Below are 25,291 nucleotides of genomic sequence, written 5' to 3'. Positions count from 1 at the left end.
CCGAAAGCAGAAGGTTCACATACTTTTGCCACTCACAGATATGTAACATTTGGATCATTTTCCTCAATAAATAAATGACCAAGTATAATATTTTTGTCTCATTTGTTTAACTGGGTTCTCTTTATCTACTTTTAGGAATTGTGTGAAAATCTGATAATGTTTTAGGTCATATTTATGCAGAAATATAGAAAATTCTAAAGGGTTCACAAACTTTCAAGCACCACTGTAGTTCCTCAATGTGCGAGTGGGGTTGGGGTACCTTCTCTTCAGAAGGTATGGTGAGCTTGTCACTGGCGATAAGGCTGCACACTTGCTCCATGCCCAGGTTGAGGAACTCCTCACACTGCATCACCTCTGAGAAGTGCTGCTCTGTGTGTGCACGAACAAAAGAGAAAAAACACGCAAGATTCGAAACATCATAAACCTGGGGTTTTCAAAGTGTGGGAGAGTCAGCCCCCCCCCAGAGAGGAAATAAACAACAGCGCCCCCTAGGGTTGGGCGGTATCCAAATTTTGATACCTTTAAACCGTCTCTGTGTTTTCCCGGGGTATACGGTATTACCGAGAAAAAAATAATATTTTGTTTCGGCCTACTGTGTAACGTGCGCCTATGCCTCAAATGTACTATTTAAAAGCAGCATAGCGAATTGTGTGCATTGTGGTATGGATTAAGCAGCAAAGTGAATTTTGTGCATTGATGAATGGATTAAGAGATATTTCAAAGCATCACGCAACTCTTCCTTCATCTTGAAAATAGCATTCAACTGTCGTTTACACATGTCTGCGTTGAAACGCCGTTTGCAGCACTATTTCACCTACTCCATCAAAAAAAAGTACACGATGAGCAGGATCATACCCTTTCAAGCATGGGAAATAAAAAAAAGAAAAAGAATCAACCAACACCCAAGTCCGTTTAGACTGCGCGATAAACCATATTCTTCAGCGCAAATGAGGCGAACCTAATTCAAATGCGTGATAGCTGCACAAGGCAAAATCATATGGGCCCACGTCATGCCATGGCGGGGAAATTAATAATCAAATGGCCTTACCTTGCTTAAAACGTTGTCTTGATCACATAACTCCTTACAATTATTCCACTTAAATCCATACGGTTTAACACACCCAACAAAGACAGCAAGCGCATTGCTAATTCCCACCAGAAACCGAACAGTTTACGCTACGATGTTTTCTTCCGTTTCTTCAGTAGATGACATTTCAAACGTTTATTACCCACATCCCAAATGTCATACGTTATATTATTTTACCTTGTTACTCATGTAACCTACTCAAAACACTCAGATTGGAGGTGTTCCCCTCTCGCGCCGTGACCGTCTTCTTATGGCCCTTTTCCACTACCCTTTTTCAGCTCGCTTCAGCTCACTTCAGCCCGACACGGCTCGCGTTTCGACTACCAAAAACCAGCATGACTCAGCTCGTTTCAGCCCTGCTTAGCCCCTAAAACTCGCACCGTTTTGGAGTGGGGCTGAAGCGAGCCAAAGCGAGCCGACTGAGGCTGGAGGCGTGAGCAGACACTCCCCTGTGCACTGATTGGTGAGGAGGCGTGTCCTCACATGCCCACACACGCCCCGCGAGCGCGCTGGGATCCGTAAACACCGCAAACCCGGAAGAAGAATAATTACGAATTACGAGAATTTCTGAAGCCTTATGCGCCTCGCCTCATCTATACGCTCTTGCCAGTATCTGTCCGCGTTGTCGGTGACAACAAGCCACAGCACCAAGACCAGCAACACTAACGACTCCATGTCCTCCATGTTTATTGTTTACTATTCGGGTCGTGAGACTACCGCTTAAAAGCTCACTGAATCAGTGACATGCAGAGCATCGTGGACGAGTTCGCGGAGCGCAAGGCTCGCCGTATGCCCTTCAAATAATGCGCGCAGTAGGCTATTGATGTTTTATTATGAGCCATGTACAGTATGTCGCCGAATGTTTTTTTGTTTGAGTTACATGTTCGTTTGAAGTACTTAATGTACTAAATAACATAGTTGCACCCTGTAGTGTTGAAATTGGTAAACACAGTGCATTCAGTGAGGTTTGCACCGCCCTCCTTTTATTTCTGACTCTTCCTGTCACCGTTGCAACCTCTGAGCGCTCATTCGTATGCCCTTCAAATAATGTGCGCAGTATAGGCTATTGATGTTTTATTATGAGCCATGTACAGTATCCTAATGTTTTTTGTTTCTGAGTTACATGTTCGTTTGAAGGACTTGATGTACTAAATAACATAGTTGCACCCGGTAGTGTTGAAATTGGTAAACACCGCAGTTGCGGACATTTTGTAGCCTAAAATGATGTTATGATAAGCTTTAATAAAATGCCCGGTCATTTGCCCCGCCCCCGGCCCGGCTCTGACTTGTTCCGCCACTGTCACTGATGTCACTGTTTGCGCTGCTTAACGACATCACATGCCACCCACTTTCGCTAACTCCACCCAATGTGTCCGCCCACTTCCAGCCAGCACGGTTCAGCGCGGTTGTAGTCGAAATGCAACTTCAATAGCCCCGCTCAGCCCGACTCAGCTCGACTCGGCACGGCACGGCTCAGCCGCGTTTGTAGTGGAAAAGCGGCATTACATACTTTACACACAGCTTCATCTGTGTTTGCTGGCTCTCCCTTTTCGTTTGGTTTGAAACCAAAATACTGCCACACTGCCGATGTTGTATTTTTTTTTGCCACTAACTCGTTATCTTGACTTGCCATCTTTCAACCGCGGTCTCAGTCTCTTTTTTTTTTTTTTTTTTTTTAGATAGGACAGTATAGAGAGACAGGAAATGAGCGGGGGAGAGAGGGATCGGGAAATAAAGCTTTCTGTCAGACTCCAAAATGTCGCGCAGGGTTGCCATGGTAACGACATAAACAACCCTGCACGCGATGAAAACTTCTTTAGGAAATTGATAGAATTAGTGAAAATACGATCACACAGTTATTCGGGATGATCTTCAATTTATTATTTTATATTATGACCTCATGTACTCCATATTTATTTAGATATTATATATTTTTTTAAAATGACGGTAATGAGACCGATACCGTTGGTACTTTTGGATACCTCGGGATACCTTCTTACCGTAATACCGCCCAACCCTAGCGCCCCCCCGTACAACTTTTGTTGTTGCTATACTTAATGTTCCATTCGTATTTAAAAAAAAAAATGGTTGTTGTACACTTTTTTTTTCCTTTTACACATTTTAAATATCTGTGATTTTTGAAAACATCTTTTGTACACATTTATAACATATGAGCTTTATTAAAACTTTTTAAAAAACATTTTAAACATGTGCTTTTTTAAAACTTTTTTTTTTTACACATTTTAAACATCTGTGCTTTTTAAAGCCTCTTTCTTACACATTTTAAACATCTGTGCTTTTTTAAACCCTTTTTTTTTTTTACACATTTTAAACATGTGCTTTTTTAAAACTTTTTTTTTTACACATTTTAAACATCTGTGCTTTTTAAAGCCTCTTTCTTACACATTTTAAACATCTGTGCTTTTTTAAACCCTTTTTTTTTTTTACACATTTTAAACATCTGCTTTTTTAAAACCTCTTTCTTACAAATTTTAAACATCTGCGCTTTTTTAAACCCTTTTTTTTTTACACATTTTAAACATCTGTGCTTTTTAAAACCTCTTTACACATTTTAAACATCTGTGCTTTTTTAAACCTTTTTTTTTTTACACATTTTAAACATCTGTGCTTTTTAAAACCTTTTTTTTTACACATTTGAAACATCTGCTTTTTTAAAACCTCTTTCTTACAAATTTTAAACATCTGTGCTTTTTTAAACCCTTTTTTTTTTACACATTTTAAACATCTGTGCTTTTTTAAAGCTTTTTTTTTACACATATTAAACATCTGTGCTTTTTTAAAAAAATCATTTTACACATTTTAAACATCTGCTTTTTAAAAACTTTTTTACACATTTTAAACATCTGTGCTTTTTAAAACCTCTTTTTTTAGACATTTTAAACATCTGTGCTTTTTTAAACCCTTTTTTTTTTTTACACATTTTAAACATCTGTGCTTTTTAAAACCTCTTTTTTACACATTTTAAACATCTGTGCTTTTTTAAACCCTTTTTTTTTAGACATTTTAAAACCTTTTTTTTTTACACATTTTAAACATCTGCGCTTTTTTAAACCCTTTTTTTTTTACACATTTTAAACATCTGTGCTTTTTAAAACCTCTTTTTACACATTTTAAACATCTGCTTTTTAAAACTTTTTTTTTACACATTTTAAACATCTGTGCTTTTTAAAACCTCTTTACACATTTTAAACATCTGTGCTTTTTAAAAAAAATCATTTTACACATTTTAAACATCTGCTTTTGTAAAACTTTTTTACACATTTTAAACATCTGTGCTTTTTAAAACCTCTTACACATTTTAAACATCTGTGCTTTTTTAAAGCTTTTTTTTTTTTTTTTACACATTTTAAACATCTGTGCTTTTTTAAAAAAATCATTTTACACATTTTAAACATCTGCTTTTTTAAAACTTTTTTACACATTTTAAACATCTGTGCTTTTTAAAACCTCTTACACATTTTAAACATCTGTGCTTTTTTAAAACTTTTTTTTTACACATTTTAAACATCTGTGCTTTTTTAAACCCTTTTTTGCACATTTTAAACATCTGCTTTTTAAAACCTTTTTTTTACACATTTTAAACATCTGTGCTTTTTAAAACTTTTTTTTTTACACATTTTAAACATCTGTGCTTTTTTAAAACCTCTTTCTTACACATTTTAAACATCTGTGCTTTTTTAAACCTCTTACACATTTTAAACATCTGTGCTTTTTTAAAACCTTTTTTTTTTTTACACATTTTAAACATCTGTGCTTTTTAAAGCCTCTTTCTTACACATTTTAAACATCTGTGCTTTTTTAAACCCTTTTTTGCACATTTTAAACATCTGCTTTTTAAAACCTTTTTTTTTTACACATTTTAAACATCTGTGCTTTTTAAAGCCTCTTTCTTACACATTTTAAACATCTGTGCTTTTTTAAACCCTTTTTTTTTTTTACACATTTTAAACATCTGCTTTTTTAAAACCTCTTTCTTACAAATTTTAAACATCTGTGCTTTTTTAAACCTTTTTTTTTTTACACATTTTAAACATCTGTGCTTTTTAAAACCTTTTTTTTTACACATTTGAAACATCTGCTTTTTTAAAACCTCTTTCTTACAAATTTTAAACATCTGTGCTTTTTTAAACCCTTTTTTTTTACACATTTTAAACATCTGTGCTTTTTTAAAGCTTTTTTTTTACACATTTTAAACATCTGTGCTTTTTTAAAGCTTTTTTTTTACACATATTAAACATCTGTGCTTTTTTAAAAAAATCATTTTACACATTTTAAACATCTGCTTTTTAAAAACTTTTTTACACATTTTAAACATCTGTGCTTTTTAAAACCTCTTTTTTTAGACATTTTAAACATCTGTGCTTTTTTAAACCCTTTTTTTTTTTTACACATTTTAAACATCTGTGCTTTTTAAAACCTCTTTTTTACACATTTTAAACATCTGTGCTTTTTTAAACCCTTTTTTTTAGACATTTTAAAACCTTTTTTTTTTACACATTTTAAACATCTGCGCTTTTTTAAACCCTTTTTTTTTTACACATTTTAAACATCTGTGCTTTTTAAAACCTCTTTTTACACATTTTAAACATCTGCTTTTTAAAACTTTTTTTTTACACATTTTAAACATCTGTGCTTTTTAAAACCTCTTTACACATTTTAAACATCTGTGCTTTTTAAAAAAAATCATTTTACACATTTTAAACATCTGCTTTTGTAAAACTTTTTTACACATTTTAAACATCTGTGCTTTTTAAAACCTCTTACACATTTTAAACATCTGTGCTTTTTTAAAGCTTTTTTTTTTTTTTTACACATTTTAAACATCTGTGCTTTTTTAAAAAAATCATTTTACACATTTTAAACATCTGCTTTTTTAAAACTTTTTTACACATTTTAAACATCTGTGCTTTTTAAAACCTCTTACACATTTTAAACATCTGTGCTTTTTTAAAACTTTTTTTTTACACATTTTAAACATCTGTGCTTTTTTAAACCCTTTTTTGCACATTTTAAACATCTGCTTTTTAAAACCTTTTTTTTACACATTTTAAACATCTGTGCTTTTTAAAACTTTTTTTTTTACACATTTTAAACATCTGTGCTTTTTTAAAACCTCTTTCTTACACATTTTAAACATCTGTGCTTTTTTAAACCTCTTACACATTTTAAACATCTGTGCTTTTTTAAAACCTTTTTTTTTTTACACATTTTAAACATCTGTGCTTTTTAAAGCCTCTTTCTTACACATTTTAAACATCTGTGCTTTTTTAAACCCTTTTTTGCACATTTTAAACATCTGCTTTTTAAAACCTTTTTTTTTTACACATTTTAAACATCTGTGCTTTTTAAAACCTTTTTTTTACACATTTTAAACATCTGTGCTTTTTTAAAACCTCTTTCTTACACATTTTAAACATCTGTGCTTTTTTAAACCTTTTTTACACATTTTAAACATCTGTGCTTTTTTAAAGCTTTTTTTTTTTTTTTACACATGAGCAATTCCAGCGTTATGGATGTGACATTTGGACTCAAAATGGCAACAACTGACCTAGTTAATTTTTATTCCTTTCCAGTATTTTAAAATTTGTTGTATATTTTTAAGACCTCTCATATTGGAGAAGTCATGGGAAAAAAATAATTCCCATAGTACATTTAGAACTCTAGAAAATGCCAAAAAAGACATGCGTTATGGATGTGACGGAAAAAATACCCCATTTCCAGGGTGACTACACATTCATCAAACTCTGTGAAATTGCAAACATAATATCCAAATGCAGGCATGCATTTAATAAAGGAGTCTTAGCTGAAAATAAAAAAAGCCTTTGTTTAAAATATTTTCTATTTCAAGCAGAATCTAGGAAGAAAAAAATCAGCGTTATGGATGTGACATAATTCCGTTATGGATGTGACGCGTCTGAAATAGACATGGCATATGTTTAGAAAATCAGCAATTTAACCACCATAACCCTTTGAAAAACTCTCTAAATATCAGCTAAAACTATCAAAGTTCTTAAATAATATTTAGGATGGCTATTGTTTTGCTGTTTTGTGGATTTTAGCATACATTTCTGTGGCTTGTGGCAATAATATAGAATTGTACATGATCAAAGTTGATTTTAGCTTGGGTTTTACATTATAAGAAAGAAAGACTGACAGTGACATTAGGTTGGTTACAAATTGGTTCAACTTATTCACATGTGTAAAATACAGGCCTAGGTGAGATCTCTGGGAGTGGTTTTGATGTATTACATGTTGCTTTATTTTTGCATGGTGAGGTTGACATTTACATGGAATTGCCCACATTTTAAACATCTGTGCTTTTTTAAAAAAATCATTTTACACATTTTAAACATCTGCTTTTTTAAAACTTTTTTACACATTTTAAACATCTGTGCTTTTTAAAACCTCTCTTTTTTTTACACATTTTAAACATCTGTGCTTTTTTAAAACTTTTTTTTTTTGCACATTTTAAACATCTGTGCTTTTTTAAAACTTTTTTTTTACACATTTTAAACATCTGTGCTTTTTAAAACCTTTTTTTTTACACATTTTAAACATCTGTGCTTTTTTAAAACCTCTTTCTTACACATTTTAAACATCTGTGCTTTTTAAAACCTTTTTTACACATTTTAAACATCTGTGCTTTTTTAAACCCTTTTTTTTTTTTACACATTTTAAACATCTGTGCTTTTTAAAACCTTTTTTTTTTTTTTACACATTTTAAACATCTGCTTTTTAAAACCTCTTTTTTACACATTTTAAACATCTGTGCTTTTTAAAACCTTTTTTTTTACACATTTTAAACATCTGTGCTTTTTAAACCTTTTTTTTTTTTACACATTTTAAACATCTGTGCTTTTTAAAACCTCTTTACACATTTTAAACATCTGTGCTTTTTAAAACCTTTTTTTTTTTTACACATTTTAAACATCTGTGCTTTTTAAAACCTCTTTTTACACATTTTAAACATCTGTGCTTTTTAAAACCTCTTTCTTACACATTTTAAACATCTGTGCTTTTTTAACCCCCCTTTTTTTTTTTACACATTTTAAACATCTGTGCTTTTTTAAACCCTTTTTTTTTTTTTTTACACATTTTAAACATCTGTGCTTTTTAAAACCTTTTTTTTTACACATTTTAAACATCTGTGCTTTTTTAAAACCTCTTTCTTACACATTTTAAACATCTGTGCTTTTTAAAACCTTTTTTACACATTTTAAACATCTGTGCTTTTTAAAACCTCTTTTTTACACATTTTAAACATCTGTGCTTTTTAAAACCTCTTTTTACACATTTTAAACATCTGTGCTTTTTTAAACCCTTTTTTTTTTTACACATTTTAAACATCTGTGCTTTTTAAAACCTTTTTTTTTTTTTACACATTTTAAACATCTGCTTTTTAAAACCTCTTTTTTACACATTTTAAACATCTGTGCTTTTTAAAACCTTTTTTTTACACATTTTAAACATCTGTGCTTTTTTAAAACTTTTTTTTTACACATTTTAAACATCTGTGCTTTTTAAACCTTTTTTTTTTACACATTTTAAACATCTGTGCTTTTTAAAACCTCTTTACACATTTTAAACATCTGTGCTTTTTTAAAGCTTTTTTTTTTACACATTTTACACATCTGTGCTTTTTAAAAAAAAATCATTTTACACATTTTAAACATCTGCTTTTTTAAAACTTTACACATTTTAAACATCTGTGCTTTTTTAAACCTTTTTTTTTACACATTTTAAACATCTGCTTTTTAAAACCTCTTTTTTACACATTTTAAACATCTGTGCTTTTTAAAACCTTTTTTTACACATTTTAAACATCTGCTTTTTAAAACCTCTTTTTTACACATTTTAAACATCTGTGCTTTTTAAAACCTCTTTTTTACACATTTTGAACATCTGTGCTTTTTTAAAAAAAATCATTTTACACATTTTAAACATCTGCTTTTTAAAAACTTTTTTACACATTTTAAACATCTGTGCTTTTTTAAAGCTTTTTTTTTTTACACATTTTAAACATCTGTGCTTTTTTAAAAAATCATTTTACACATTTTAAACATCTGCTTTTTTAAAACTTTACACATTTTAAACATCTGTGCTTTTTTAAACCTTTTTTTTACACATTTTAAACATCTGCTTTTTAAAACCTCTTTTTTACACATTTTAAACATCTGTGCTTTTTAAAACCTTTTTTTACACATTTTAAACATCTGCTTTTTAAAACCTCTTTTTTACACATTTTAAACATCTGTGCTTTTTTAAAAAAAATCATTTTACACATTTTAAACATCTGCTTTTTAAAAACTTTTTTACACATTTTAAACATCTGTGCTTTTTTAAAAAAAATCATTTTACACATTTTAAACATCTGCTTTTTAAAAACTTTTTTACACATTTTAAACATCTGTGCTTTTTTAAAGCTTTTTTTTTTACACATTTTAAACATCTGTGCTTTTTTAAAAAATCATTTTACACATTTTAAACATCTGCTTTTTTAAAACTTTACACATTTTAAACATCTGTGCTTTTTAAAACCTTTCTTTTTTTTTTTTTTTACACATTTTAAACATCTGTGCTTTTTTTTAAAAACATTTTTTTTTTTTTACACATTTTAAACATCCCATAGCATCATTAGCTAGCACCTCTTGGCAGACAACACACTGGCAGTGGAGCATCTTCAGATCCAGTCCATGAAAATCCAAACTTTAAATAATCGTGGTCATACTTCCTTCTTTTTTTGCTTGGCCCAGACTCTGTCTCCTCACTCACTGTAGCTTTAGGTACTAAAAATCGATCCATTTTGTCTCTGGCAAAGGCTAGCTGAAGTTCGCTAAATGTCCTCAATAGTAACTTATTCTGGTTTATTTTTCCTCACGTTGCGCCCCCCTGAAGAACTCTGGCGCCCCCTAGGGGAGGCGCGCCCCACACTTTGAAAAGCCCTGTTATAAACTATTCAGGAGACTGGAACGCAATGCACTTTGCTGTAGCAATCTGACTCATCTCGAAGGCTTCAAATACATTTTCATGGCTTTGGCGTGAAAAGTTCAATTCCTTCAATCCAAGGTTTAGCTATGATGTCACAGCTTTGCCAATTTGCTTTGATATATATTTAAATAAACATCGCCATAGCCATGTAATAGCAAATTTAGAGTTTCTATAGTAACGGCGCTATAAGCCACAGAGACGTGGACTTCTCGTTTTTTTTTTTGGCAAGATGATGATTCATTCATTCATCAAAGGAGTCTCCAGTTTTAGCATCTTATAACTGGAAGATTTCCAAGACAGGAAAGTTTTCAGGACCGAGGACATTTCTGACTTCTCTGGAGCATTCCAAACTGCGTTTTACAGAATAATGATAACAGGAAGGAACACTGCGCTGACCGTTCAAAGTTGGTATGAACAGCAACTTGACGTTCAGGCAACACTACACCACCATGATGTTGTTGATTATTTTCCTACAACAGCATGCCCAGGGTGGTTTATTTCTTACATACCAAACGCAAATGTCTACTCCCAGGCATGGACATTTGTGCATACACCGCTACAGACCCACACACTTACCGGCATACGAGTTGGCCAGGTTGAGGAGGTCAGAGCAAGCGTGCAGGTCGGCGAAGGCCCGGATTCCGAGGCAGTTCGTGGGATGGAGCTGAGTGGAGAGAAACTCGCAACATGCTCTCTTCACCTCCTGTAGCTGGAGGAGACCAGCGGCCGGCAGCAGCACCTGAGTGTATACACGCATAAAGGAAAATGTACTCACATGTTCATTCCTTAAATCGTTCATCTACAACAACCACTTGATCTTGTTCAGGACCATGATCAATCAGGAGCCTGAACAGACTACTGGGTGCATTTTGCTGGCAGGGTTTGTGAAGAGTCACGCTTCTCGACTGATGGAAGGGGTGTCCTCCGGGATGACTCCGCCCACACCCACAGGGTACATCGATGCATGTAAATAATATCCTCTGGCCTTCACACTCACCAGCTCGCAACGTAACTGGGAGATTTTGCAGGAATGTCCTTTTCGAAAAGTGCACACCAAGCCCGGCACCGACAGAGTGAATCTCTCATCAATGCCAAGTCAACGCAAGCTGTTCTGGCAGCACGTGGCGGCCCAACATCTTCCTAACACACTTTAAAGCTAGACCGCCTTTCAGATTTTTCAAGCGTTGGTCATAAAAAGAATTTTCCCGACACCTAATGATTTTTGTTTAGTGGACCGAATTTGAATCGCAGACTTCCAATTTTATTATTATTAAACAGAACAATTAATGAATTTACAGTCACTTTAGTGGCTCTAAATTCTCCGCCATTTTTTCCTGCTTCACCATGACGCAATACAAGACACTGTCATGCATGACGTGGTGGGCTTTCCCTGTTCGCGCAAGGCATTGTGGGATACAAATTTGAAACCGGAGAGAAAAATGGAGAACATGAGCGTGCGAATGAAATGTGAAAGACCGACTAGAGTAACGGAAAGCGAGAAGAAAAGACGTTATGTTCTATGTGAAGGAAAGGAAATGCAGGACCAAACTAATAAATAATCGGCGGTCAGCAAGCACCTCGATGTGATCAGCTGTTTGTTTAGCGACAGAATGATGGAACGGTCAGTGCACCCTCAAAGGTAAACCTGTAGATGGCAGTAATGCAACACTGGATGCCAGCTGCTGTAAAACCCAAACGAAGAAGAAGGTGGTAAATCTGCGCATGCGCACATACACGGACTTCCTCTGTCTGCTTGAAGCGAGCGATTTCATGCACATTATTTGCTCGGGAATCCCTTCAAATTAATTAACTTCCCAGCCACAGAATGGCCTGATATACCGTGACCGAGGTCTTGAAAGTACTGAGCGAGGCCCTCTGGGCCGAGGTCAGTATTCAAGGCCGAGGTCACGGTATTTCACCATACGGACCGACCTTAAAGTGCCATTCCACCATTGGATGTACTCTTTGGCATAAAATACAATATATTTTATGACAACATGACTAGACAGAGAAATCTTTTAGCTTCAAAATGATATATCAAACATTATTTTTTGACAACGACAAGTATATTAATTTTGCGACCAAAGTCACCTACCCTTTTAATTTCCGCGCGGTAGTGAAACGTGATGTCATCGGCAGGTTCCCCTTCTTGTGGACCACGTCACGTGTGACGTGGCACAGATTATCAGCAATGGCGGATAGAACGCGATTTCCACTTGTCGATTGCTGTGCCGATATTCACCATCGACCGTCTCCTTCGGGCATCACTTGCTATTTTCCTTCGCTTCTTTTCCGAAGCTGACAATCGCGTTCTATCCGCCATTGCTGATAATCTGTGCCACGTCACACGTGACGTGGTACACAAGAAGGGGAACCTGCCGATGACATCACGTTTCACTACCGCGCGGAAATTAAAAGGGTAGGTGACTTTGGTCGCAAAATTAATATACTTGTCGTTGTCAAATTATGTTTGATATATCATTTTGAAGCTAAAAGATTTCTCTGTCTAGTCATGTTGTCATAAAATATATTGTATTTTATGCCAAAAAAAATACATCCAATGGTGGAATGGCACTTTAAGCTGGTAAATAATATATTAATTTTTTTCTTTACCAAATTCTAACAGAAAACGAGAGCGCCCTAAAGGGAAAACCAAGCCGAGCTGCCATTTTGAATCCTCATTCACGGCTGGACTGCAAATTGCTTCCTCCTCGGTATACAAGTGCACTTCCATGGCAGGAAAAAAACCTACATTTTGCCGCCTATGTCGTCCCCTATTTATACAAACGGGAGTCATTCAGGATTCAGCCATGTTTTTGCTCGGCGTTAGCAACAGTTACAGGTTTTAGCTTTCTCCTGAAATGCTTTTATTTCTTCTTCCTCAGGGTAGTAAAACTCGCTTTCGCTGTGAACACTGCCGTTATCGCTATCCATGCTGTAAAATTAATGTTATTCTCCTGAGAAATGCTGGCAAAAATGTACAAGATTTTTAAAGATATTTTTGGGGGCTTTTTGCACCTTTATTGGATAGGACAGTGTAGAGACAGGAAATGAGCGGGAGAGAGAAACGGGGAGGGATCAGGAAATGACCTCGGGTCGGAATCGAACCCGGGTCCCCGGATTTATGGTATGGCGCCTTATCCACCTGAGCCACGACGCCCCTGAAAAAAAATGTACAAGATTTTTGATAACCTTATAAATAAATCTTTTTTTTTTTTTTAAAAACCCGTTGTCAAAAAACGCTACCATGTTGTTTGTTGTGAACGAGCGAGTCGCCAGAGGTCCGTAACTGGGGTCCGTATCCGGGGTCCGTATCGTAGGATACGGACCTGCTCGCCAGCCAATCAGAGCGCAGGATTTGATGGAAACCGGACAGCGAAAAAAATAATACAGAAAATCATCATATATCACAATGACCAAATTTCACAGGGAACTAAATTTCACCGATTTTACGAAATCGAAAGGCAGTCAAGCTTTAATGTTGTGGGTTTTGTTCTTTAATTTGTCAGAAGGTGCACGAGCATCCAGATGGATGTTGAAGTGAAAGCAGTGAAACAGTACAGACATTTTGCTCGTCGTTAATGCATCAGGGTTTTATAACAAACTGAGCTTTCGCGATGTTAACTGTACACCAGACCGTAGAGCACTGGGTGTCAGCGAGAACACACTTGGAAGGGTTATTCAACACGCACAGAACACGAACGCACTTACATGCCACCCACCCACTCACTCACACCACCCACATGCTCACATTTCCTCAAGAGTCATTAAGGGCTCCAATTGCACCAACGAGCTCCAAGGACAAAGTGTAGACAACCAAAGAAAAAGAAGAGTCCAATGAGTCAAAGAAGAGCTGCGCATCACTCCCTACTTTCTTCTTCTGAGCACAGATCGACACTGGAGACAGAAGACTGCAGCACCGTTTCACAACCATGCGTTTATTACGGCTGGCATAAACAATTCTATTTACCGCTCTACTAAACTCAAGCACTCTAATGCGGCTATGTCTAACACACAAAACAAGAGTGCTCCGAGAGCACAACGTCCCCCGCTGGCAACTCGGCCAGAACTCTGGTAAAAGGTGACTCAACTGAACGAAATTAAATATGCGCATTACCGACAAAGAATCCTGTCAAGTTTCGTGACATTCCTCCAAAAATTGTGAGAGTTGATTTCAGAAAGCAAGCACACCTTGATGAAATTGCCAAAGTACAAGTTTGTTCATAATCGAGGGCATAACTCTGGTACAATTTGCCCATATTAAACCAAATTTCAATAAAATGTTACATAACAAAGCCTTTTGCCAGGTTTGGTGAAATTCCTCCACAAATTGAGAGAGGAGTTGATTTCAGAAGAACTCACACCCTCACGAAATTGTCAAAGATGATGATGCCCTTTATTGTCACTAGTTACATTTACCAGCGAAATTAGCCGTCAACCTGTCCGTACATATACAACATACAATTGACATAGGGTAGACAGGACAGGAAGACAGGGATAAAGATAAAAAGGAAACACAGCATGAGGAAAGATAAGGGAAAAAAAAAAAAGAACACCCCCCCCCACGATGCTCCTGTCAGGAGTACAGTGTGGGAACATTTAAAAAACCTCTGCACATAAGCACACAACACAAGTACACTTTAAACACGGGACTTGGGGAGGGGGGGAAAAATCAGGGGTAAGGGGGGAGGGGAGGAGGTAATCCAGCGCAAGCAAGCAGCCGTCCACTCCTGCAGCCATGAAGGCGCTGGTCACGCACCCGCTTGTCACACTGGGGGTAAAAATGGCAACTGCGGAGAGTTAGAGAAGGAACGCAAGTGTCTCTCCTGGCAGTGACCTTCAGGAGGAAATGTTGCCTCAGCAACGGCCTGAACCAAGGCCGGTGCTGTCTCAGGGCGCCGAATGTCGATAAGATATGAATTGTTTGGTCTTTCCAGACACAGTCTTTGCATGTCCACACCGCTCGTCCATATCCGTCCATTCTATTCAAATTGATCTCTGAAAAACGTATTCCTTGCAAAGCTGAAAGCTGCTCCGAGATAACCATTTTGTGGTTAAAGTTCTGAATGTCCACAGTCTGAGTGCCAACAGCTTTGCCCACCGCTCCAATCATATCGGGCAGCTTTGTGGGGCTTTGAACAGCTGTCACCGTTGTCTGATTTCCTCGATATACCAGGGCAATGCCTAATCCAATCAGCAAAAGTCCTGTAATCATGGTTCCGAATAGGTAGATATCTTCAATGTCCTCCACAGAAAGAATCGCCAGGCACACGACCCGCCACCGCTCCCACGTGTCCATCGTGTAACCAGCCCCAAACGTTCCGGCAGGACAGACGGGTTCCCCCGAACCCAAACTTCTCGTCGAGAAAACTGTGTCAATTTCGTTAGGAGACCAGTTTATCAATTCAATGCTTTTTTTAGTTTAGAAAGTAATGCAGGAAGAGTCTCTTCAAAAAGTACAGCAGACGAGACAAGACACAGAAGCACAAGCAGGGAAAAAAAAAAAAAAGGAGGGAGAGGGAGAGCAGAAAATGCGACCGCCTTCCGTGGACGCACGGAGAGAAAAAAGTACAAGTGATTTAATCAAGGGCTCAAAACTCTGGGAAAATTTTCACAAATGAAATTAAATCGCAATCTGCATATTACCGTCATATAACGAGGCCTTTTGCCGAGCGTCGAGAAATTCGCCCAAAAATTATGACAGGAGTCGATGTCAGAAGGCGAGCACACCTTCATGAAATTGTGAAAGTACAAGGTTGTTAATCAAGGGCTGGAACTCTGGTAAAATGCAACCAAATTGAACGAAAAAAAAAAATGCATACTACCGACATATAACAAAGCCTTTTGCCAAGTGTCGTGAAATTCCTCCACAAATTGTGAGAGGAGTTGATTTCAGAAAGAAAACACACTTATGAAATTGTCAAAGTATAATTTTGTAAATCAAGGGCTGTAACTCTGGTAAACTCTGACTGAACTGAACGAAACTGCAACATGCGTATTACGGACATAGGACAAAGAATCCTGCCAAGTTTTGTGAAATTCCTCCAAAAATTGTGAGAGGAGTTGATTTCAGAAGGCGAGCACCCTTCCTGGGACGGACGGATGGATGGACATCGCTACGACGACATAATGCCCCTTCAGGCCTTTTGGCCAGCAGGGGATTTAAAAAAAAAAAAGGGGAACAAGCAAGAGCGTCACTGAACCAGTTACCTTTATTAAAATATAAATGAGAAGTTAAACCGTTGGGGGATTACGTTTGAGAGACATGAGTGCACAAAGAAAAAGGTAGTAAGGGGTGAATTCTAATATGGTGGCTTGTATACATGTCTATACAGTGGGTATAAAAAGTCCAAACATCCTAGTGTAATGGGAATGATGGGCTCTCTGGCGCCGGACAGCGCGTCAAGCGGTTTGAGCAAAACGCGCCGTGCTGTCTGGGTGGGAGGGACGGGATTACTGTGTCTCCTTGCCAATCACAGTGACACTAACCAATCACGCGCATCCATGAGCTCATGTATGCAGAAGAGGGCAGATAGCGCTTTTCTCCGAGTGTATTCCGGTACTCTGTGACGCAGTTCAAAAAGAGGACACTGGCTGGTTTTAGGCATCTCAGAGGAAGCACGCGTTTGTTAATTAACTGGCAAATGAATAATGTCAACTCTCTCTTTTCACCGTGTGTGTGCGTGGTTTTTTTTTTTACCTGTACATTCTCTTCGGTGACCTGTATTTCGGCAGTGTAAACATAATCGATCAGCATCCCCAGCGTCCATCCGTCTATCTCCTTTATCCGCACCTTCTTTTGTCTGCTCTCACTCATCTCACCTACAAACACACGCCATCGTTATGCCAATCCACACACCTAACAACAGACATGCACACAAAAACACATACCCTTAATAATAATAATAATAATAATACGTTTATATAGCACCTTTTTCAAACTCAAGGTTGCTTTACAACCCCGATTCCAGAAAAGTTGGGACAAAGTACAAATTGTAAATAAAAACGGAATGCAATGATGTGGAAGTTTCAAAATTCCATATTTTATTCAGAATAGAACATAGAGGACATATCAAATGTTTAAACTGAGAAAATGTATCATTTAAAGAGAAAAATTAGGTGATTTTAAATTTCATGACAACAACACATCTCAAAAAAGTTGGGACAAGGCCATGTTTACCACTGTGAGACATCCCCTTTTCTCTTTACAACAGTCTGTAAACGTCTGGGGACTGAGGAGACAAGTTGCTCAAGTTTAGGGATAGGAATGTTAACCCACTCTTGTCTAATGTAGGATTCTAGTTGCTCAACTGTCTTAGGTCTTTTTTGTCGTATCTTCCGTTTTATGATGCGCCAAATGTTTTCTATGGGTGAAAGATCTGGACTGCAGGCTGGCCAGTTCAGTACCCGGACCCTTCTTCTACGCAGCCATGATGCTGTAATTGATGCAGTATGTGGTTTGGCATTGTCATGTTGGAAAATGCAAGGTCTTCCCTGAAAGAGACGTCGTCTGGATGGGAGCATATGTTGCTCTAGAACCTGGATATACCTTTCAGCATTGATGGTGTCTTTCCAGATGTGTAAGCTGCCCATGCCACACGCACTAATGCAACCCCATACCATCAGAGATGCAGGCTTCTGAACTGAGCGCTGATAACAACTTGGGTCGTCCTTCTCCTCTTTAGTCCGAATGACACGGCGTCCCTGATTTCCATAAAGAACTTCAAAATTTTGATTCGTCTGACCACAGAACAGTTTTCCACTTTGCCACAGTCCATTTTAAATGAGCCGTGGCCCAGAGAAGACGTCTGCGCTTCTGGATCATGTTTAGATACGGCTTCTTCTTTGAACTATAGAGTTTTAGCTGGCAACGGCGGATGGCACGGTGAATTGTGTTCACAGATAATGTTCTCTGGAAATATTCCTGAGCCCATTTTGTGATTTCCAATACAGAAGCATGCCTGTATGTGATGCAGTGCCGTCTAAGGGCCCGAAGATCACGGGTACCCAGTATGGTTTTCCGGCCTTGACCCTTACGCACAGAGATTCTTCCAGATTCTCTGAATCTTTTGATGATATTATGCACTGTAGATGATGATATGTTCAAACTCTTTGCAATTTTACACTGTCGAACTCCTTTCTGATATTGCTCCACTATTTGTCGGTGCAGAATTAGGGGGATTGGTGATCCTCTTCCCATCTTTACTTCTGAGAGCCGCTGCCACTCCAAGATGCTCTTTTTATACCCAGTCATGTTAATGACCTATTGCCAATTGACCTAATGAGTTGCAATTTGGTCCTCCAGCTGTTCCTTTTTTGTACCTTTAACTTTTCCAGCCTCTTATTGCCCCTGTCCCAACTTTTTTGAGATGTGTTGCTGTCATGAAATTTCAAATGAGCCAATATTTGGCATGAAATTTCAAAATGTCTCACTTTTGACATTTGATATGTTGTCTATGTTCTATTGTGAATACAATATCAGTTTTTGAGATTTGTAAATTATTGCATTCCGTTTTTATTTACAAATTTCTACTTCGTCCCAACTTTTTTGGAATCAGGGTTGTACATTGGTCAAAGAAAAAAAAAATGTTGCCAAGAGTGGGGAGTTTATGCAGAGGAGGAGAACTGTTCATGAAACAAAGATTTTGAGATGATATTTGAAGAAAGGAAGGGAAGATTAGTCACGGAGGGAATTCCAGAGCTTGGGAGACGTGGTGCTGGAGGACCTGCCACCTAAAGTAGAGAGAGAGAGAGAGAGAGAGAGAGAGAGAGAGAGAGAGAGAGAGAGAGAGAGTCTCGTGCGAGGAACAGCAAGGAGATTATAGCTAGAGGATCGGAGAGCTCGTGATGGAGTATAAAGGGTCAGAAGGTCACAGATGTACACTACCGTTCAAAAGTTTGGGGTCACCCAGACAGTTTTGTGTTTTCCATGAAAAGTCACACTTTTATTTACCACCATAAGTTGTAAAATGAATAGAAAATATAGTCGAGACATTTTTCTGGCCATTTTGAGCATTTAATCGACCCCACAAATGTGATGCTCCAGAAACTCAATCTGCTCAAAGGAAGGTCAGTTTTATAGCTTCTCTAAAGAGCTCAACTGTTTTCAGCTGTGCTAACATGATTGTCCAAGGGTTTTCTAATCATCCATTAGCCTTCTGAGGCAATGAGCAAACCCATTGTACCATTAGAACACTGGAGTGAGAGTTGCTGGAAATGGGCCGCTATACACCTATGGAGATATTGCACCAAAAACCAGACATTTGCAGCTAGAATAGTCATTTACCACATTAGCAATGTATAGAGTGGATTTCTGATTAGTTTAAAGTGATCTTCATTGAAAAGAACAGTGCTTTTCTTTCAAAAATAAGGACATTTCAAAGTGACCCCAAACTTTTGAACGGTAGTGTAAGAAGGAGCAAGGTTATGGAGAGCTTTGAAGGCGAGTAATATGACTTTGTACTTAATACAGGTAGCCAGTGAAGCTGAGAATGAATGTTGGGATATGAGCAGATTGTTTGGTCTTGGTGAGGGATTTAACATGGGGATCAAAGCTGAGTGAGGGGTCGGAGCAATATTCCAAAGTTTCTGACAACAGGTGAAGATTTAACAAGTGCGCCGTCGATGTTAAAATGCATATCCTGGACCAATTTCGTGTTTGTTTGTTTTTTTTATATGAAAGTATGTCCCTTTACACACTCATCCAGAAGGGTAATCTTGCACAAGGCCATCTGTCTACAGCATAAAAAAATAAAATAACAAAATGCGTCTGGAAAAATCCCAAGGGAGTCTGGAGCCAGATTCGTGGCGTCACCTGTGGAAGCGCCAGCAGGCTGCGCGAGCTTTGCACGGTTTCAGTGCACAGCCTGTGTAGACCAAGCGCTCCCATTTCTCTCTCATTGTCCGGTCTTTTGGGAAACGATGAGTACTAATCCCATCAAGATTGGTGTTGCTACACCCTCCTACGATACATCTGTTAACCATTTTAATAATTACGCGATAACATTGAAGAAATTTGCAGAAAACCCCAGGTCGTTTTCTCATAAACAAACCAGCGCTGACGTAGAATTAAAGGCCAATTTATGCTGACAATCCAGTCCTCGCAGATAGCGTCGCAGACAGCGTCTGCGTAGCCCCCCCCACCTTCGCAGATGCTCTGCGCGCACCTCCCAAAAATTGTGACCACCGCAGAAGCCTCGCAGACAGCGTCGCAGACAAGAGGGCTCTGATTGGTCCACTCTACATCCGCTGTACACGCACTTCCGCTTCCCTACTTTCCCGGTTTGGTTTGTTTTCACGACCGGCATTTTTAAAAACACGAGCGAAGATGGAGCAGCATGAAGAGCGGTTGATCGAGGAAGTACGTACATCTATACGACTCCAGTTCTAGTCATTATAAAAAAAAAAATAAAAAAAAAAGTTCTAGTCATTATAAGTAACCGGAGGATAAACACTCCACTAACCACACCCACCAACTACTCCTAGCGACTTCGCGCCCCTTGCGTTGTGGCGGTGAATAACATCGCGCACGCCTATTACTCCCCGCTCAACGATAAATTACAACTGTCTGCGAAAAGCTATCTGCGAAAGCCTTGTCGCAAGAGCATGCAGAGGCCTTTAGAAGGAGGCGTCCCGCACGCGACGTCACGAAAATCAATGTTTGCCGGGAAATCCAAATGCCAAGGTTTTTCAGAGGCGGACCAATTCGCCTCAAATGGCTTGATTTCAACTGAATTTTTCTGGTATTGCGCAAGGTAAAAAAAAAAAAAAAAAAAATTGCGCAGAATGTTACAGATTCGACCAAAGTTTATTATAAAATAGGAGAATTACATTGATCTTGCTCCTGAATTTACCCGTGATATACACTTTAAGACTGAAGCTGGAGGATTTGGACAATGGAGATCTGGGGCCGATAAGCATGATTTCTGTTTTATCCGTGTTTTATTAGTTAGTTATGGAGGGGTTCTTGCCCGAACTGATAATCACATCAGTTTTCCTCTGGCTAAATCAGACACAAGGTACACCACCACACCTGCCGGCAGAGGTGGGCAGAACAAAGTACATTTACTCGAGTGCCATTTTGAGCACCTGTACTTGACTTGACTATTTTTTTTTTTTTTTAGAAACTTACAACTTTAACTTCACTACATTTGAAAGACAAATATCGTACTTTTCACTCCACTACATTTCTATCAAAGTCCTCGTTACTATGAAGCAGCTTTGAAAGTGGATGTTTTTTTTTTTTAAATCTAAAACGCGATTGGTTTTTCCGCAGGTGACACTGAGCCAGCCGATCAGTATTCACTCGGGTCACGCCACATCTATAGACTGGATGAAATCAAGTTCGGCGATTTCTCCGCAGCATTATTTGAACACGATCAGTTGATGGCAGAATGAAAGGAGGCGGTTCTTCTGGGGAATGTCATACCGAGAACCCATGTTTCAGTTTCCTGAAAGGATAAAAGATTCGTTCGGTTTGAAATGTTTGCCGAAAACGAACCACATCACGGCCTACAAAAACTCGCTGTCCGACCTGCGGAAGCATATTGAGGTATATAAACGTTTTATTCCAAGAGAGAAAGCTTGCAGTGAAGTTGTCTGTGCTTTTCGAGCTAGTGTTAATGTTGCAATAGCGTTGCAGTCTGGTTCGTCAAATGACTTTCTATGGATTTGCCCGCCAAGTTGCCGTAGCCTTGTCCACGGCTAACATTAACACATAGCTAGTTAACTTGGACACCGTTAGTTAGCATGTAAAAACGGAGTTGCGCTAACATGAATAATGTTAACTTATCTGAAGCCCTTTCAGAAATAGATATGTTTTAGCATAATCTTGCCAAATAAACAATGTAGAAATGTGTGCCCAAATCCAGAATCCAGGGACACGTGTCGGCCCGGGGGCATTTTGAATTATTGACAGATTCAGAAAGTACAGTTTCTAAGCTTTCCAATGATGCCTTCCATGTGGAGATCTGACAATATTTGAAGAATGTGTGGCCTTTTGAAACTGCATACCTCTTAAAACAGAAAAGGGAGAAAATCGCCCTCAAATGGCCCTTTTCCACTACCCTTTTTCAGCTCGCTTCAGCTCACTTCAGCCCGACACGGCTCGCGTTTCGACTACCAAAAACCAGCACGACTCAGCTCGTTTCAGCCCTGCTTAGCCCCTAAAACTCGCACCGTTTTGGAGTGGGGCTGAAGCGAGCCAAGCCGTGCCGAGTGAGGCTGGGGGCGTGAGCAGACACTCCCCTGTGCACTGATTGGTGAGGAGGAGTGTCCTCACATGCCCACACACGCCCCGCGAGCGCGCTGGGATCTGTAAACACCGCAAACCCGGAAGAAGAATAATTATGAATTACGAGAATTTCTGAAGCCTTATGCGCCTCGCCTCATCTATACGCTCTTGCCAGTATCTGTCCGCGTTGTCGGTGACAACAAGCCACAGCACCAAGACCAGCAACACTAACGACACCATGTCCTCCATGTTTATTGTTTACTATCCGGGTCGTGAGACTACCGCTTAAAAGATCACTGAATCAGTGACATACAGAGCATCGTGGACGAGTTCGCGGAGCGCAAGGCTCGTCGTATGCCCTTCAAATAATGCGCGCAGTAGGCTATTGATGTTTTATTATGAGCCATGTACAGTATGTCGCCGAATGTTTTTTATGTTCGTTTGAAGGACTTAATGTACAAAATAACATAGTTGCACCCCGTAGTGGAAATTGGTAAACACAGTGCATTCAGTGAGGTTTGCACCGCCCTCCTTTTATTTCTGACTCTTCCTGTCACCGTTGCAACCTCTGAGCGCTCATTCGTATGCCCTTCAAATAATGTGCGCAGTATAGGCTATTGATGTTTTATTATGAGCCATGTACAGTATCCTAATGTTTTTTGTTTCTGAGTTACATGTTCGTTTGAAGGACTTGATGTACTAAATAACATAGTTGCACCCGGTAGTGTTGAAATTGGTAAACACCGCAGTTGCGGACATTTTGTAGCCTAAAATGATGTTATGATAAGCTTTAATAAAGGGCCCGGTCATTTGCCCCGCCCCCGGCCCGGCTCTGACTTGTTCCACCACTGTCACTGATGTCACTGTTTGCGCTGCTTAACGACATCACATGACGTCCACCCACTTTCGCTAACTCCACCCAATGTGTCCACCCACTTCCAGCCAGCACGGTTCAGCGCGGTTGTAGTCGAAATGCAACTCCAACAGCCCCGCTCAGCTCGACTCAGCCCGACTCAGCTCAACTCGGCACGGCTCGGCTCAGCCGCGTTTGTAGTGGAAAAGCGGCAAAAGTTTCCCATCTCCGCTACTCTGGGTGTAGGGCGGGCACATAATGGTGCTCATTTGCATGACATTAATGAAAGCCCTACCCCCTACGAGCTAGCACGATGCTACTTTCATGTAAACAAAGATCACCACGTCAATTTTCCTTCCATGCAAAGTATGCCCAACACAATTATGAAGTACAAAAATAAGTCCTAAAGTATACTTTAACGTTTTGTGATTGTAAAATTACTCACACCGTAAGAAAGAAAGATAGCACGATGATGACACAACTAACACAACGCTAGTTTCATGTAAAGCCTCGGTCACAACCGGCCGTACCGTGCTCCTACGGCCGGTCTACATGCAAAAAACGCAAGAAACACACGGAGAGCACGCGTGTAACGTGCTGATTTTCGAGCCACAGACCGGCGATTTGGGAAACACGGCCAAAAAAATCGTATGTCCGGTTGTGACCTAGGCTTAACCAAACCACAACACTCTCCGTTACATGCAAAAATAACAAAATACTCACACCGTAAGAAAGAAAGATAGCACGATGATAACACAACTAACACAATACTAGTTTCATGTAACCAAACCACAACACTCTCCGTTACATGCAAAAATAACCACACAGCCTTAGATTAATAAACTTACCCCATCAGAAAGAGAAACGGCGCCTTGCTACGACGGAGCATTAGGGCCATTCATGAAGGAGAAGATATTTTTTGATATGACGAGATTAAAGTCAACATGTCGACATTAAACTCGAAATTCCGAAAATAAAGTTGAAATTGGATGTCGACTTTAATCTTGATGGGTCGACTTTAAACTCGACATGTCGACAGGAGCATTAGGGCCATTCATGAAGAAGATATTGCGCTTTGCAAGAATGCGGCCACTTCCTCTAAGTCGGTGTAGTTTTTCCTCCTAAAAAGACGGAGTTTTTGGCACCATCTTTTCAGCGTCCTAATACTTATTACCACACCGTGGTTCTGCGCTAAAACAGCGAGTATTTCTTTGTTGCTTAATCCAATACCAAAGTATAATTTCACCAAATTGTCGACGGGTGGCATGTTGAGCCCTTGGTCTGATTCAGTGTGGAGCAGTGCTCTCTCTGCATGCAAAACTCAGAAAAAAAAACAAAAAAAACTTTTTTTCTCGACATTTAACGTATTTGTCGAGATTAAAGTCGACTTGACATCAACTTTATTCTCGACATTTCCAAGTTTAATGTCGACATGTCGAGTTTAAAGTCGACCCATCAAGATTAAAGTCGACATCCAATTTCAACTTTATTCTCGGAATTTCGAGTTTAATGTCGACATGTTGACTTTAATCTCGTCATATCAAAAAATACCTTCTCCTTCATGAATGGCCCTAATGCTCCGTCGTACCTTGCACACACCAATGCCTCCGATGGAATAATGTAGTCCTAGAACACTTCCTTTTGGTTGCGTTTTTTTTGCTAGAAATGGTTCTCTCTGATGTGAAAACCGTGAGTCTGTTTGCTTCGCGGTGTTTCAGCTCCTCTGCGCTCTGTTTAGCTTGCTCATTGCATAGTGAAATTACATGCCTGTATGCAGCTTAAGTAGCCACGAGCTCAGCTCGTATCATCCAGCTGATTCGCGAAAAAAAAAAAAAAAAAAAAAAAAGACTTAAATCATCATGTGAATGGTCCATATGGTAATTTACCCACACCCCCCAGCACTCTACAGCCCTGACAAAAACGAGACAATTTGCAACAAAAAAATGTATGCTTTTCCAACAAAACAATCTATTATCTGAAATACTGATGGCATTCTTCAAGATCTCAACTTGCACATGATGGAAAAAACCGAAAATCACAAATTTTGAAAAAAAAAAAAAAAAAAAAAAAAGCTTCTTTTGCAATTATCTCGGATTCGTTTCGGCCGACG

The 25,291-nt window shown here is 38.6% G+C and overlaps 1 protein-coding gene across 2 annotated transcripts in view; it reads right to left on the bottom strand.

Annotated features, from left to right (window-relative positions):
• Nucleotides 1-25,291, bottom strand: part of klhl2 (kelch-like family member 2) — a 96,131-nt gene that overhangs the window by 21,945 nt on the left and 48,895 nt on the right. For both annotated transcript variants that reach the window (XM_060916576.1, XM_060916577.1), the window contains exons 4-6: nucleotides 16,797-16,918; nucleotides 10,673-10,835; nucleotides 260-369 (exon numbers count right to left, since the gene is read on the bottom strand). In XM_060916576.1, the coding sequence (XP_060772559.1) occupies nucleotides 260-369; nucleotides 10,673-10,835; nucleotides 16,797-16,918 (395 nt within the window). The remainder of the gene's footprint in view (nucleotides 1-259; nucleotides 370-10,672; nucleotides 10,836-16,796; nucleotides 16,919-25,291) is intronic.

The sequence above is a fragment of the Neoarius graeffei genome, chromosome 3, assembly GCF_027579695.1.
Source record: "Neoarius graeffei isolate fNeoGra1 chromosome 3, fNeoGra1.pri, whole genome shotgun sequence".
Lineage (NCBI taxonomy): Eukaryota > Metazoa > Chordata > Actinopteri > Siluriformes > Ariidae > Neoarius > Neoarius graeffei.
This window is presented reverse-complemented; position numbering and strand designations above follow the sequence as displayed.